Raw genomic sequence first — 15,619 nt, forward strand, 5'->3', positions numbered from 1 at the left:
CATGGCGGTTCGGTGAGGTCGGTGGTGTTCTCGGCGGATGGCCAGCGTCTCGCGTCGGCCTCGTATGATAAGACGGTCAAGATCTGGGACGCGGCCACGGGCGCGTGCGTGCAGACGCTCGAGGGCCATGGCGATTGGGTGAACTCGGTGGTGTTCTCAGCGAATGGCCAGCGTCTCGCGTCGGCCTCGAGCGATAAGACGGTCAAGATCTGGGACGCGGCCACGGGCGCGTGCGTGCAGACGCTCGAGGGCCATGGCGGTTCGGTGAACTCGGTGGTGTTCTCGGCGGATGGCCAGCGTCTCGCGTCGGCCTCGTACGACGGGACAGTTAAGATCTGGGACGCAGCCACGGGCGCGTGCGTGCAGACGCTCGAGGGTCATGGCGGTTCGGTGAGGTCGGTGGTGTTCTCGGCGGATGGCCAGCGTCTCGCGTCGGCCTCGTATGATAAGACGGTCAAGATCTGGGACGCGGCTACGGGCGCGTGCGTGCAGACGCTCGAGGGCCATAGCAGTTGGGTAAGCTCGGTAGTGTTCTCGGCGGATAGCCAACGTCTCGCGTCGGCCTCGGACGACAGGACGGTCAAGATCTGGGACGCGGCCACGGGCGCGTGCGTGCAAACACTCGACGTTGGGAGAATGTTATATCGCCTTTCATTCGATCCAACGACAAACTCTCTCCTCTCTACGGACATTGGACTTCTAAACCTGGATCACCCGGCTCTACCGCCTGCCATTGATGATCAGTCGACTGCAGTAACCTTACGGGGTGTTCGCCATTCTGGCTGGGGTATAAGCACCGACGGTGTATGGATTGTCAAAGATGGAAAGGAGATGCTTTGGCTACCTCCGGACTATCGAGAGGGGGAATCCGCTGTTGTCGGATCAACGATCGCTATCGGCTCTCGTTCAGGTCGTGTGCTGGTGATGAAATTCTCTTAGAGCGGAGGCAGGCATAATTATCTTTTTAGTCATAAGCAGCCCTTTTCTAGTTAGTAGTGACCTACGAAATTAGTTCTATTTGATTTAGAAGCAGGAATCCCAGCCAGTAACTATTTCCTACCTTAGCTGGCTAGCCCTGTATTTATCGAGTTTCAGATGTGCTATTAGAAAAAGCCAGCATCATTTCTTTCTCTTTAATTTCCTTTTAACTTTGTTCTCAGAGGGTCGTAGTAGCCGAGCAAAATTTGTAGTAGAGTGGACTGCGGCGTTCTTGCCTTCCAGACCTAACGAGAACTATCTAGTACTAGGAATCATGTGATCCACGGCCCCTTCACTTTGAAAAACACTGGCCATTCTGTACATGGAGTTTCTGTTTGCTTAATGCTTTCTTTTGAGATAGAAGCTGGTGGCTGCAGATAGATACATCTTGCTTGTTGGATGGCCCTTGTTTTCTGGCTGTCCGGGGCTCCTCTTTCGGTCGCAAGTGGAGGCCGGCTCGGCGTCGAATGTACCCACAATTCCCGATGGCCGATTGTGTCCTTGCATGACATGCTTGGAGTGACTTTTATCCGCTATTACGTGGACAGACATTCCATTTAGTTAATTCTCTATTTTATATCAAGATTAAAGCGACAGCAGAAAGGCCTTACTTGGCTCTTATTAGATAGTTCTGGTTGCTCAACCATAGTAAAAAGCTCAGAGAGAGTTTGTGGCCAGATCCGCATGACCGCAATACGGGTTTCTGCCTCGGTGCGAGTTCCAAGGCGCCCGGCAGTCCCGGCTTTTGGTCCCGCTCCGGCTCGCTGTTGACCACAATCGACCCCTTACGTGCTGCACGATTAGTAAGCTACTCGTTAAGCGGCACCAATGGATTCTAACCGCGGACAAGTAAGTGCCATCCACCCAGGGCAAGTAAGCAGTGGATAACCTGCTGCAAAATGCTATCCCTAAGGAAGCATTCCTACGCGAGCATTGGCAAATGTTCAAGCTGAACGACAAAAAAAGGCTACTATTCATATCTTAACATTAACTTATCCAACTCTCTTCCCGAAAACAGTTGAGTTCAGCCGCTGTACTTGACCGGCTTAATCCCTGAGCTTGGTCGAGTACCGGACTTGGATCGTGCCCTGAGAACGGTGCGGAAGGGCGTGCTGGATAGTGGCCCAAGAATCGCCATCTTGTTTCATCCTGCGCACAGTTTCATCCTCTTCTGGCGTCCATCTTGCGCCGGGCGATTTTGTAACTGAAGGCGAAGTCTTAGACGGCCTTGTGCGCTTCTTTGGATTCGACACAGATCTACTAGCATGCGGCGGACATAAATCGGAGTCCCAGTCAAACTGTAATTGAAATGTCGTCTTGCCACCCTCAGTGATGCGTTTCAGAAAAACGTCTCCGAGAAGCCATTCCTCGAACCAAGCAAGAATCATGTTAGCCTCGGACGGAGCTGGTGTTGCTTGTGACGGTGTTGGGCTGTCAATGGCACGTCCAGACGTTCGGGTCCCGCTCGGCAACTGTGCGGCATGTGTTGTCGATCGTCTTTGGCGAGAGCTCCGAGAGCCCCGAGAACTGGCGGCGGTACTGTGGACTGAACAGGAAGCGGAGTTTGAGACCTTGCGGCGCTTGCGACCTTGGTGTACACCATCGGCATCATCGTCCTCCGAGCCAGAACCCTCACTGTCCGCAAGTGAAGGAGAGTATCCGTCCCGGTAGTGAGATTCTGACCCATTGAGGCCGTCCTCACTCCCTGAACCCTCACTGTCTGCATCACCATCTTTGAACTGCATCGTTTTATGTGTTTGCAAGGAGATGCGACGGGAACGACGAGGAGACGGGGACGGGGACGATACTTGGGCTTCAGATGGCGATTCGAATCCAGCCTCCGCGACCTCGGACGCGGCATTGCTGGGCGTGCAGCTAGCATCGCCCAAGCCTTGTGCTTGATGCGGTTCGGCCGAAGACCTTGCGGGAGATTGGGCGTGGACTTCAGAAATGGCATCGTCGTGCGAACTGCCGGCGGGTGCTTCGCTTGCCTCGAGTGAGGCTTGGGTCACCCCGACAGGGCTGGCAGTCCGCGGAGAGTGCGTGTAAGTCGAGGGGGAATCCGGATGACCCTGGGCGTCATAACAAATGCCATGGTCAGAGACGGCATCGATCATTATGTTGCTCCATTCACTGACTGGTACGGGTCGAAGCTCTTGCTCATCCGCCGCGGCCGGGTATAGCTGGCTTTCAGGGCTAGTAGGAGGGGTTGCGAGATTGACATCTTGAGAGGCAGACACATCTCCAGTAAGTATTTGATTCATCTCACAAGATTTCTGGCTTGGTTCGGCATCAGTGAGGTGAGAAACTTGAGTCTCACTCGGCCAAGGTGGGGCGGCTTCCGCTTGAGCTGGGGGTACTGTTGGCGCAGTGACCACGCCAATGGCAGCTTCTGATTCAGTTGCGCCTTGTTCAATGCCGGTGAGATCTAGACGTCGGTTGTCAGAACCTTCCACCTAAACTGAGCACCACAACGTCGAAGACTTACCCAGATAGTCCGGGATGCTGGCACGTGCTGCGCAAGATTGCAAGTTGTTGAGTTCTCGACTCTCGTCATTTTCATCTTCAGTGTCAGACTCGACATCAGAGGGAATGCAAATCGCTGTGTCGCTGGATTTTCCAATAGCCGAGAGCGCCTTCTTCCTCAGCAAAGATACCATGTCTGGCTGAGAGGCAGGAGGAGTGAGGCTTTGACACAGCTTCCGCTGTTCAGAGTCAAAAGATGCCGAGGCCATGCTTGCGTTGCAGAGTGCGGATAGGAAAAGAGAAAAGGGGTTTGGTGTTCGCAGTACAACCAAGTGAGGATGGGCGGGCATTGTCCGGCTTATATGCTCGCTGCTGAACCATGCGGCAACATGAGTCCTAATCGCTTACGGGCGCCCGGCTCGATGTCTCCCTGCTGCCTCCCTGTGTTCTCCAAGATGGTGATGGGTCGGATGGAGGCAGACACGTAACGCTGCTTCTCCTTCGTCCCAATCACTTCACTGCCGGGCCACACCAAGGCAGCTATGCTGAACACATGATGCCCCCCTCGATTCAGCTTGCCGCACATCGTCAGGGATTCGCGCCACTCGTTGGCAAGGCAGAGTCCTCGAGGAGATACCAGATAAGGCAGGTCTTCATGCCTGTTGGGCTGTTCACGCACGACGCGTCATTTCCAAGCGGTCACATAGCATCGGATAGAAAGTTCCCGGCAGCACTAGGTCTTCCGTCTGACCGTGATGGAGCCCAACGCCGCGCCTGCGCATGTTGGTCGCCCACAGCCACGAACTTGTTGAGCCATTCAGAGGACGGGAGAGCACCAGATGCCGTCACAGACGCCTCATGAACCCGCAGCAGTGAGACAAACGGGGTTGACATGCGTGCAACACCAACAACTCACCGAAATGCGCCCGTCCCCGTCCACATCCCCGTCTCCTCGTCCCCCAATTATCCCTCTCGGTTCGCTGGCCTGCTCTCGATTTCGAAGCCGCTGAGCCATCGCGAGCGGCGCCGGGCCAAGGGATCGTTCCCCCAAGCGGCAGGAAGTCTCGGCAACCCCTGAGCAGAGACATCGTGACTCGGACCCCGCCAAGCGAGTTGTGACCTCACTCTCCGCCCGGATCAGGGGACCAATCGAGGAGCAAGGTCGTGTCGGAAGCCTCCGTAGGTGCCCGTGCCAGTTTCAGGAGGCGGGCCTGAGATGGCACCATCCACCATCATGCTTTCAGGGGCTAGGAGGGGATTGATAAGCCACTGCGGCATTTCTGCCATTGGCTGGGTGCTGTTGGAGGCCTCACAAAGACAAGCATCGCCGTGAGATGCTCTGCTGCCTGGGAAGCATCGAAGAGCTGTGAGGCAGTCCGGTGAGGGGAACGCCTCTGGGCTGTAAGTCCTTGTTAGACTCCATGAGAAGAGGGCGGAAAGGAAAGCCATACGAACCGTAGAGTAGGAAAGAGTAGCAGAGGATATGATGAAGATGAGTGGTAGTATTCTTCTCATGCCGTCCAAGACCTGACTCTGGGGACGAGAGCAGGCGTCGCCTTGATCGATCGATTCCTGCAGAGTTTCATCTCAATGCAGGACGATGACGCGGCAGGAGAGGGGCTGGGGCTGGGGCTGAAGGCAGCGATGGCCGCCGAAGAGGTGAAACGGTGGATGCAAGTGCGCGGAGGGTGGAAGGAAGCATAGGTCAAAGATACATGTTCACACAGCCGGAGGAGGTTGCTGTCTTATATACAGAGAGTCACGTGATGGGTGGTCGGGAGCATGGGCGGCGAGAGCGCTTTGCCCGTTTGGGCGGTGCCGCTAAACCGGAGGCAGCAGCAGCGAGTCCGCGATTACTTTTTAAAATTTATATATTAAACTTTATATTTAACTTAAAAAAACTTTAATCCTTTTAAAAGAAATTAAAATCGAATTACTTAATTTTACATTTAACTTTAACAATTACTAAATTATTTCGAAAGAAAATTTTATACACGTTAATAATTTATTATACATTATTATATTATATATTAGTACTAAAAAACGGAATAACCTCGCTTTAATACTTTAACTTTAAATAAATAATAAAATAATTACTTTAAAAAAACCTTATAAAACATTAAATATAAAAAAATTAAACGCCCCATTTAAAAAAGGTATTTTATAACTTAAAATATATAATATAATAATATATTAAAATATAACAATATTTAAATTACAAATAATCCGTAAAATTAAAAGTAAAAACACCTTTACGCTTTATAAAAAATTACATTTAATAATTTAAAAATATAATAACTTTAATAAAAAATTCATTATAATATATACACTTATTATTCAAAAAGATAATTAATAATTAATATTAATTTTAATTTTTATATTTTACTACTAAAAAATAAAAATTATAATAAAAAATATTATAATAATTTATACCTAATTTAAAATATTAATATAAAAAACGATTTTTATACAATTATTAAATAAATTAAAAAATAAATATTTTAAAAAAACGTTATTATATATTATTAAATCTTTATATAGTTTTACCAAATTAAATATCTATTAATTTAAAATATATTTATATTACCATTAACAAAAATTACATATAAAATTATTAACTTTTAACTTATATTTATTAATAATAAATTTAAACCCTTTTAAATTTACTAATTTCTAAATAAATAATATTTTAAACATAAAAATAATAAAGTTTTTTACCATTAAAAATAAAATACTTACTAAAGTTAAAATTAAAATACATTTTTAAAAAATATTAAATAATAAAATTAAAAATTTTAATAACTTTTACATTACTATTTATAATAAAAATTATAAAATTATTATTATTTAAAAAGGATAAACTAAAAAATTAACGCTATTAAATGTTAAATGCTTAAATATAATTTAATAATTTATAAAATAAAAGGCTTAAAAAGCATATATTTCTTTTATATATTAACTCGAAACTGCTTTTAACTATTTAATAATAATTTAATAGTTAAAATCCAATTTTAAAAAAGTTAAAACCTTTAACATTAAAATTAAATAATAATTAAATAATTAAATACATAAACTTAATTATATTAACTTAAATCCTTAAAACCTATAATTATATATATTTATTAATAAATTATTTATAAATAATGAAAACTTTAACTTATAAATTAATTACATTATTATTTTAAATAATAAAAAACTTAAAAACTAAAATAACAAATTTCGTATTATTAAAAATATCATTTATTAATTATTTACTAAATATAAATACATTACTTATAATATACTTATTAATAAAATTTATAAAATAATATAAAATTTTAATATAAGTTTTATTATTTATTATTTTATTAATATTATTTTAAATTATTTATTATTTTTAAAAGCTTTTTTTATTTTATATATTAATTCCTTTTCCTTATATTAATATTTAATGCAAATAAAAAATATAAATAAAAAAATTAATAATTAATTTAATAACATTATAATAATTTTATAAAAATCGAAAAATAAATAATATTTGCTAAATTTATAACACGTATAACTTAATTAATATTATAATAAAAGCATTATTAAATAAAATTATAAAAACATTAATAAAAAATAATTAAATTAACTTACGTTTAAAAAGATAAATAAAATATAAAAAGCTTAAAAATAATTATATGCTATTATAATAATAAGTTATTACAATTAATTACAAATATTAATTATAATAAAAAATATTATATAAAAACTTATTAATTAATTTAAATATAAAATGGTATAATATAAATTAATATAATTTAACATATAAAATAACCTTTAATTTAAGCTATTTTAATTTTAACTTTAATTTATTATAAAAATATATAATATATTAATATAAATATATATTAACGTATATACGTTTTAACCCATATATAAAATAATCTATATACGCGTTAATATATATTCGAATTAATATAAACACGTGCTATTATAAATTTCTTTTTAAAAACTTTTTTTATTATATAATTAACTTCGTAATTAATTAATTGCAAAAAGAAAATAAAATAAGTAATAATTGTATAACATTAACACGTAAACACTTTATTAAAAATAAAGTACCTTATTACTAATATTAAAAAAAAATAATATACCCACTATTATTATATAAAAGGATATTACATTATTAACTAACTTTAAATAAATTCTTCTTTCTTTAAACATTATTAATATACCAATTTTACCATTATTATTATTATTTTACTTATTTATTGCTTTTACCATACGTACGTACTTCTTAACATTTTATAAAAATTATAAATTTTATTTATTAATAGCCATTTTATTTTTAAACGTAAAAAATTATATATATTATTACTTTTATATAGAATTTAATTTTATTTTATAGTGCATACAATATAAAATGTTTAAGTAAATTAAATAAATATTTAGTAAGGTGAAAGCGTGTTGCGAGACGCGTCGTGATGCGCGCCGCGGCTTTATCACAATAATCTGGGCCATGGATTTGGGGGATCTGATGTACCTTTCCCTACTATACACAGCTACGCATACTATAAAATGGCTCTGCCGTCGCCGCGAGCCCGTTTAATTATCTCCCTTAAAGATGTAGGGCAATAGACGATAGATATACTAGGTACTACTACCTACTACTACCTACTACTACTATTACTACTCCACAGTACCACGGTAAGGTTACCTAGGTAGGTACCTAACCTTAGGAGGTAGGTACCCACTGCTTTAGGTATGTACATGTAGGTAGTCTGCGATGGTCTGTCATCGTCAACCCGCCTGTCCTGTTCTTCGTTAGTGTGACGGGGACATCCTCATCCCCCACCTGAACACGATGGGACTCGACATGACGCTTCAAGTTGGGCCAGTGAGACTGCTTGTCCTACAATGTCTTGTAAGTATATTTCAAGGACTCGGTGAGTACTTGGTGAGAGATACTGTACGGAAGCACAAGTCGACGGGCTTGTCGGTGTTGCGGTTCATGTTACAGCGACAGAACAGTTCCCCGTTCGGGATGATCACCGTAGTCTTGTCCTGACTAGATGTGAGTACTCGTTGATAACTGGAGAAGTACTTGTAGTTTTTTACCTTCATGTCAAAAGGCGGGCAATTATCCGGCCGGGTTTCATGGCTTGAATACCATAGCCACCCTTGCTATCGCACATAAGTACTTATTAAGTGATTAGCGAGTATAAGGTGAGTACCTACGGACCGGCTTTTGTACGAGGTGTTCGGGGCCGGTGACATCTTAAGGGGAGCTTAAAAGACCCTGAATACCTAGGTACTTAGCGAGTGTATAATTGGGCGCTGGGATAAAATGAGTACCTAGGTACTCAGTGAGTATTAATTTAGAGAAAAAGAAAAAAAAATGTAAATAGCTAAGTTAAACCATGTCTCACTACGGTGGTTAGATAGTTTATAAATAAAGCCCTGAGCAGTGGTAGGATGAGGTTTATTCAATAGATCGACTGAACCTTTCCAATGGTCAGGTTAGGTATTGTGAGTGGTAATACCACTCATGATCAGATAGACTGTAATAGCGATTGTGCTATTAAGAAATACACTTTTGGCTCAGCGGTGTATCTGTCAGGTATCTCATAATCCGTACAAACTGCCCCTATACTAATGAAGTGGGGAATGGGTCAACGGTCGGGTCTCTCAGTTCCATCCCTATTTCTTCCCAGCTGCGGCTAATTCTCCGAGTACCTGCGCTAGGAGCAATTTATCGGACGCGATAAGGCAGCCTCTACAGGGATACCCCAAGTCACTCATATAGGCATAATTGAAGGTACATCCATGATGTACTATTAAAGCAACCTGACTTGGTTTATAAATTCCTAACCAATAGAACAAAATTCACTTTCGCCATACTTCATTCAAAAATGGCCTCAAAACGCCCACCTAAATATAGTAAGGCGGTCCCTGGCCGTCAACCACAGTCCAAACAGAGTCAATAGCCTTCGCGAGCTCAGCGGGGAGCGGTCCTGCGTCAATCGCGTCGAGGGTCTGTTTAAGCTGGTTCAAGTTGGACACGCCGAAGATAATACCGTCCCCGTACTTCCCGTCCAGGATACTATGGAACGCCGTCCAGCGCAGGGCGGCCGCGTGTCCGCTGATGCCGTGCTTCTCGGCCGCGTCCCGGACCACGTCTACCGCCTCCGCGACAGCAGGCTTGCCGTACATGGCGCTGTATATAGCCCCGATTTGGTTCTGCCGCGCGTGTCTTGTTAGTTTGGACGGTCCAGGTGGAAGGGAAGGGGAAAAAAAAAAAAAAAACTTCGCTTAGAGGACTTACGTCGTCTTTCCATCGTGCGGTTTTGTATTTATCCGCGTCGCTGCGGAAAATGCCCGCTGCGGCCGGGCTAACAGGCGAGTCAACTTCGCATCTTTTTTATTATACTTCTCGCATTAAGAAACTTGGGAACATGGGTACCTATAAGCGTAAAAGGCGATATCGTGTTTGCGCAGGAGCGGGAACAGCGCCTTCTCGTTGCCCCTGACCAGCGGGTTATAATGCCCCTGGAACAGGCTGGGCTTCACGTAGCCCTTCTCCTCGCAGATGTCCAGGAACCTCTGCACCTCCTCCTCGCTGTAGTTCGACAGCCCGAACCTCTTGTACTTGCCCTGGCGGAAGCCCTCGTCTATCGCCCGGGCCGTGTCCTCGAACGGCGTCGTCCGGTCCGGCACGTGCAGGTACATGGTCTCCACGCTGGCGGTCCCGAGGTCCGAGAGGGACTTGTCTATGCTCTGCGCGATCTGCGCCGGCTCATGCGGGTGCGTGGTGCCCGCGCCGTCGCGTACCTTGGTGTGCACGAGGAACCGCGACGGCGCCCCGGCGAGCCCCAGCCGCTCCTCCGACCCCGGGTAGTTGCGCGCCGTGTCGAGCTCCCTGTGCCCGCGGCTGTAGAACGCGTCCAGGAGAGCTCGGACTTCTTCTGCGGTGTCGAAATGCACGATCCCGGGATGTTCGGACTTGCTGCCCACCTATAATCGTGTGGTTAGAGAGACAGCTCTTCGTTGAGTATAGGTAGGTGGTGGTTGTACATACCGTGTGGGTGCCGAGGATGATCTTGACAGGCACTGAGGGAGACATATTGGGCAATGAAATGTTTAGAGAAACTTGAAGTGTAAATAAGGGAATTTGAGGGTAATGCAGAGCGAGATATGGTCTGTAGAATTGGGGGGTCGTTCGCTCGGCTTTATAATAACTAGCGGGCTTCTTCACTTCACTCACCGACGTCGTAACCGGGCTGCCATGCCCTCCTCTTTTTTTTTTTGGTTTGATTATCTCATCCCTGGAGTATGCTTTGAAATCACTCCAAATACGTCAAGCAAGGATTTTGCGTGGTAAGTACTGGGCGCCCTCATGACACGCATGATCGACGTGATGAGGAATTCCGCTAGAATCCCGCAAATTTTCCGCAATTTGCCCGTATGCCGCCAGCTCCGACTAAACGGTCTGGGGCGCGCGTTTCTTTACGGATGCTCGGATAGATATTTACGCCGAAGAACGATATTGTTCATTGAGAGATGATTTAATGTTTAGTTAACTACTGATTCCTATGGCTTCATGCGTCTCTTCTATGAAGTTATCGCCATAGCTTTGGTTATTTAGGTACCTCTTATACCATCAGCTATGCTCGAATCGCTTTACTACTCCTATCAACCCAGCTCTTCATCTTATCCGCGCCAATAACGCACGCCCAGACGACCCTGACAAAATCATCAAACTCGTCGGCGCTATGCTGGAAGATGAGCGGCCCCGGCACCAGAGCCGGCACCAGAAGCGGCTCCCCGCCAGACGACGACGACAGCTCGAACCACCGCATCGCCGAGTCCGCCTCCCACAGCCCCCGGCGCGCCGTGAACATCACCGCCCCCGTGCAGTCCGCCCACCCCCTCGTCAGCGCGTCGTACACGTTGCACACCGTGTCGATGACCAACTGCGACCGCCGCACGCTCTCGATCAGGATCCATAGCTGCCACAGCCCCGCCGCCGTCTCGTAGTCCCGGTCGAAATTACTGCTGTTGTTGTTGCTGTTATTATTATTATTATTATGCTGGTGGTTGTCTTGTGGGAATACCAAGTCCTCCCCTCGGTACCCTCGCGCCGCCGCGCACAGCTGTGCGACCCACCGCCGCAGCGTGGGCAGCTGCCTCTCGGCGTGCGCGCGCGCGCGCACGGCCCCGTCGAAGAGCAGCACGAACTGGTAGACGAACAGCGCGTGCACGCGCGCCAGCTGCGCCCGTATGCCCTGCGTGCCCGAACCCCCGTCTCCATCTCCCTCCTCGCCGGGGGGAGAAGAAGCACACCGCGGGTCCGGCCGGCCGCTCACGAGCGCGGACGACCGCCGCTCCGCGATCCGCAGTATGGTATCGTGCATCGCGGGCGTGCGGCCGACGTACGTCGCCAGCGTGGTGAACGCGTCCTCGAGGCAGGCGGGCATGTCCCGCCCGCCGTGGGTGCTGCTGCTGCTGCTGTGGTTGTACAGCCGCCGGTGGATGAAGCTGTTGTGCCCGTTGCGCACCCAGCTGTGCAGCATCTCCTCGACCGCGCGGACGAAGGGCTCTAGCTCCACGTTCGTCGACGTCTTGGCCGGCTTGTTGTGCTGGTTGTGCTGTAGAACCCACGTCTCGTCCCCGAGGAACCAGGCGCCGCCGCTGCCGGACGTGATGGTGCCGCGCGTGTTGTTTCCGTCGTTGTCGTCTCCTTCGAGCGCGATTCGAGGCGCTGGTTGGTTGGCGACGTGCGTGTACGTGTGCGCCGGCTCGGGTTGGAGGTACGGCATTAGCATGTCCGACAGGGAGACTTCGAGATCAGCGTGCTCGATGGCGCCCCAGTCCACGAAGTCGAGACCGGGGACCGGAACGTCGGCATCGGCATCGGCATCGACCGGGACGGGGTCTTGGACCAGGGGAATGTCTCCAAGCTGATGAATGCCTGTGCTTGTGCCTGTGCTTCTAGGCAGGTTTCTCCGCCGCCTCTTGGGCTGCGGATAGACGCAATCCACGTCTCTGTCCAGGCATCGCTGGCACTCGGGGAGCTGCTTGTCGCATCTGCGCTTGGCATCCGCACAGGCGATGCAAGCCTTCTGGCGGGGAATTGCGGGCATAATGCGGGAGAATGGAAAAGAACTTTAATGTATTTTTGAGGATTTAATCATGAAATTTGATGCAACGTCATTTTTTGGTTGTATTCTTTTTTCTTTTCTTTTCTTTTCTTTTCTTTTCTTTTAGACGGTTGATGTAGTCCTCCCTTTTTCAAGGCTGCTTACAAATAGGTAGGCGTATACAAATAGGTATCTTTTTGGGTGAAACTAATAGGCTATCCCGGCAGGTAGCTTGGGTAGCTCGGTATGTCAGCATACATACATAGTGTAAGACATATAACTAGGGGTAATAACAACATATAAACAGAGGACTAGCCAGTTGAGAAGTTTGTATAATAATTAATAATTTATTAATTTATATTGAGATGGAGTAACTGCTGCGTATATCCAACTCCCTGTCGACTAAAATTATATCGATAGATAGGTGAGAAAAGATGAGTGCTCTCTTAAAGCGTAGCCCTACTAAGAGGACTAGCTACCTGGAGGTGGACAGACGAGAGCTGTCTACCACGTCAATACACGAACATCTTAGCAGCACGGGCAACATCTACAGCATATGCTCTCGTGGCAGAAGAGCCAACAAGTCAAGTACCGGGCCAAATAGTCGTAATCGTCGTTATTCCGGCTTGAAGTCTCGCGCCCACAACATTCACAAAATCCACAACATCCATCGGACCCGTGGCAGTTGCCGGAGCTAAGGCAGTTACCCATAGTTTCTTCGCTGTGGTGCTGTCGCCGTGGGTATTATGCGAAACGAGGCGAGATGAGGAGTGTACCTAATGTTTTCGTAAATTCTTAGGCTGCTGGTACGAAAGCAGTCAAGTTTTTTCGGTTCGGTTTGTTTGCGAATGGCGATGATGGGGGAGACAAAACTAGAACGAAGGGAAGGCCAAATTGTTTAATTGTTTGATAGAGTTTATATAATCTTCTTTGCTTGCTAAGTAGGATACGAAGGACCTAGGTGGTGACTTGAATAGCCGAGCCATCTGATATTAGATAGTCACGAACTCGGCACTACACTCACTTCTGTATTCACTGTACTAAGACTTTTGGGTAAAACATCCTATACTTATATAAAGGATACCTTAACTATACACCGTCACTGGTTTCTACAACATAGAGGGGGAATTCCTTGTGGAACAACGAAGCTTTCCCCATGCCTCATAAGTCATCCCTGCGATGGATTGTTAAGTGCTGTATGGTTTATTCTAGGTAGATTGACGTCCAATAGGTAAGGCATACCTACAGCTCAAGCAACTATTGAAGAATGAAGGGTAAGCGAGTAGCTAGCCACAGTCCCTACTAAATGCTACGTAACGGTGACTCTTTGGATAAGAATTTCACAGCCCAAACTGTTTTTAATTTACCTGACCGGTGTCTTCGAAATGTTTATCAGATGCGCTACAATGTGGATTAGAAGATCAGGTCTATTCAGAAGGAATATCACAAGCTCGCTTATTGGCTTCACTTGTTCATTAGATCTGAAGCCTATGAGATATTATTGTCGGCTGAGAGTTACGGTGATCACGTGGATTTATATAGCATGTTGGGTGTGGTGTGGCAATTCCTGGTTCCGAACTGATAACCTTGTTGGATGCCTGATTGTATACTTGAATCTACACTTCAACCATGTCGGCAATTCAATAAGACTTTTGTAAAAGCTACCAAATAAAATATTATATGGACCTAACTATATCAGCGATTTTCTATAGTCCTAGCCACCCGCCTAATGAAGTCATGATAATAAGTAATAAGCCTTCTGAGTCACTTGTCTGCCTATTTGTTAGGTCAGATACGAGCAGGGGGTCTGGTGACATGCATACTCGAGGCATTATCCAGATCAGCTGCCCCCGAATAGAGGCTGAATGAAATGTACCTAGGAGGTAGCTATATAAAACCTCCCTCCCAATAATTTTGTATCCTTCGTCGTCGCATCTCTGTCCCTACCTCTTAACTTCTTCACCGCAATATTAATCGCTAATTCTGACGGATCCGTTTTGAGGGAATCGCATTTCCCCTCTCTTAGCGACCTGGGAGCGGACACGGCGGAAATACCGTACCTACTGCAAATATCTTACCGAGTTCAGTATCAGAAGCAAGCATGGGAAATTGTATGAGCTCATCGGCACCAAGCAGCGGCCGAAGGGGAGCTAGAGCTAGCCGTAGATGGGGCCACCGACATGCCGGTAAGCTTTCGTCTGGCTATTCACCAAGGCGCTCCTCTCGACGAAGACCGAGGGCCGATGTACGGATAGGCGAGAGGGAAGTGGTGATTGAGACGTGGGGAGATTTTGATTGAAAAGAGGATTTTTCTGGTCATAGAGTTACCTATCTAAGAGCAGATATCCTCCAGGCGTCTGGAGGAGAGGAGGCTGTCTGATGCACGACATAATGAATAATGATCCGACCTATATTTATACCCCTACCCAGAACTTCACTTCCCAATGATCTGAGGATTTTATCTACTCCTCTTGATAGGTCTTGGACGCATAGTCATGATTCCCGCATCAATGGTACATTAGAGCCATGAGAGGAATTGGATTCAAGATGGAAATATATTTGATCATACCTTATTTTCTCATTATTGATAAAGCACGATCGTGAGCCGCCTATCTGATGTTCACAACTCGGCATTTGGACAAATTCGTTAATTTCGGTTAGTAGCAGGGCGAGAATGCCAAGGCATGGGTTCAGGGGTAATCCTGTCAGCGCTAGAACATTCCGACGCGCACAAAAAATAAATACAAAAAAAGGGGAAGAAAAAAAAAAGAAGGTTGATTATTCCTCATTTAATGAGAAGCATCAGGAATTGAGCCCGATGCGGGGGTCGAACCTATGGAACCGTGTTAGTACGAAGATGCACCCTCCTAGGAATTTTTCTTCTATTGTGACTTACCCGCAACCTTGAGATGTCTTTGATCTGTGTTTGTTCCCACGAGAATCTTAAGAGTCTCACGCTCTACCGATTGAGCTAACCGGGCAGGCTTGGTGAAGAAGCGCCTCGTTAGGTATGATGATATTCGAATGCGCAGGCATGGTTCATGATTCATGGTTCATGGTTCAACCACCTA

At 45.6% G+C, this 15,619-nt stretch overlaps 7 protein-coding genes and 1 pseudogene across 8 annotated transcripts in view; 1 reads left to right on the top strand and 7 right to left on the bottom strand.

Annotated features, from left to right (window-relative positions):
- The window catches only part of F4812DRAFT_453677 (uncharacterized protein), a gene marked incomplete at both ends in the record, with an annotated part of 4,564 nt that extends 3,625 nt beyond the window's left edge, over positions 1-939 (top strand). Inside the window, one exon of the mRNA XM_047936519.1 lies at positions 46-939. Within this exon, the coding sequence (XP_047785524.1) occupies positions 46-939 (894 nt within the window). The remainder of the gene's footprint in view (positions 1-45) is intronic.
- A 1,085-nt stretch (positions 940-2,024) lies between these two features.
- F4812DRAFT_463903 (uncharacterized protein) lies at positions 2,025-3,713 on the bottom strand (the record flags this gene model as incomplete). Its single annotated transcript, XM_047938286.1, has 2 exons — positions 2,025-3,406; positions 3,467-3,713. 2 exons carry the CDS (start codon positions 3,711-3,713, stop codon positions 2,025-2,027), a joined length of 1,629 nt encoding a protein of 542 aa, XP_047785525.1.
- Positions 3,714-4,443: 730 nt separating this feature from the next.
- On the bottom strand, positions 4,444-5,059 carry F4812DRAFT_252496 (uncharacterized protein). The gene has a single exon (XM_047930747.1). It carries the CDS (start codon positions 4,957-4,959, stop codon positions 4,582-4,584), a length of 378 nt encoding a protein of 125 aa, XP_047785526.1. The 5' UTR covers positions 4,960-5,059; the 3' UTR covers positions 4,444-4,581.
- A 2,965-nt stretch (positions 5,060-8,024) lies between these two features.
- F4812DRAFT_447501 (uncharacterized protein) lies at positions 8,025-9,018 on the bottom strand. The gene is made up of 5 exons (XM_047935747.1): positions 8,838-9,018; positions 8,647-8,707; positions 8,527-8,592; positions 8,377-8,472; positions 8,025-8,320 (listed from the first exon to the last, which is right to left on the bottom strand). Exons 2-5 carry the CDS (start codon positions 8,683-8,685, stop codon positions 8,144-8,146), a joined length of 378 nt encoding a protein of 125 aa, XP_047785527.1. The 5' UTR covers positions 8,686-8,707; positions 8,838-9,018; the 3' UTR covers positions 8,025-8,143.
- A 321-nt stretch (positions 9,019-9,339) lies between these two features.
- F4812DRAFT_468845 (Aldo/keto reductase) lies at positions 9,340-11,081 on the bottom strand (the record flags this gene model as incomplete). The annotated part of the gene is made up of 4 exons (XM_047938818.1): positions 10,487-11,081; positions 9,872-10,422; positions 9,734-9,800; positions 9,340-9,648 (listed from the first exon to the last, which is right to left on the bottom strand). The coding sequence occupies exons 1-4, from the start codon at positions 10,529-10,531 to the stop codon at positions 9,340-9,342; spliced, it is 972 nt and encodes a 323-aa protein (XP_047785528.1). The 5' UTR covers positions 10,532-11,081.
- Positions 10,668-12,874, bottom strand: F4812DRAFT_468851 (uncharacterized protein). Its single transcript, XM_047938819.1, has one exon. The coding sequence runs from the start codon at positions 12,549-12,551 to the stop codon at positions 11,073-11,075; it is 1,479 nt and encodes a 492-aa protein (XP_047785529.1). The 5' UTR covers positions 12,552-12,874; the 3' UTR covers positions 10,668-11,072.
- Positions 12,875-15,337: 2,463 nt separating this feature from the next.
- On the bottom strand, positions 15,338-15,598 carry F4812DRAFT_463908 (uncharacterized protein; the record flags this gene model as incomplete). Its single annotated transcript, XM_047938287.1, has 2 exons — positions 15,338-15,381; positions 15,445-15,598. The coding sequence occupies 2 exons, from the start codon at positions 15,596-15,598 to the stop codon at positions 15,338-15,340; spliced, it is 198 nt and encodes a 65-aa protein (XP_047785530.1).
- F4812DRAFT_t153 lies at positions 15,361-15,529 on the bottom strand (annotated as a pseudogene). The gene has a single exon. The product of its transcript is annotated as a tRNA-OTHER (tRNA).
- Positions 15,599-15,619: the final 21 nt, after the last annotated feature.

This window comes from Daldinia caldariorum (assembly GCF_022478825.1).
Source record: "Daldinia caldariorum strain CBS 122874 unplaced genomic scaffold F4812scaffold_29, whole genome shotgun sequence".
NCBI classification, from domain to species: domain Eukaryota; kingdom Fungi; phylum Ascomycota; class Sordariomycetes; order Xylariales; family Hypoxylaceae; genus Daldinia; species Daldinia caldariorum.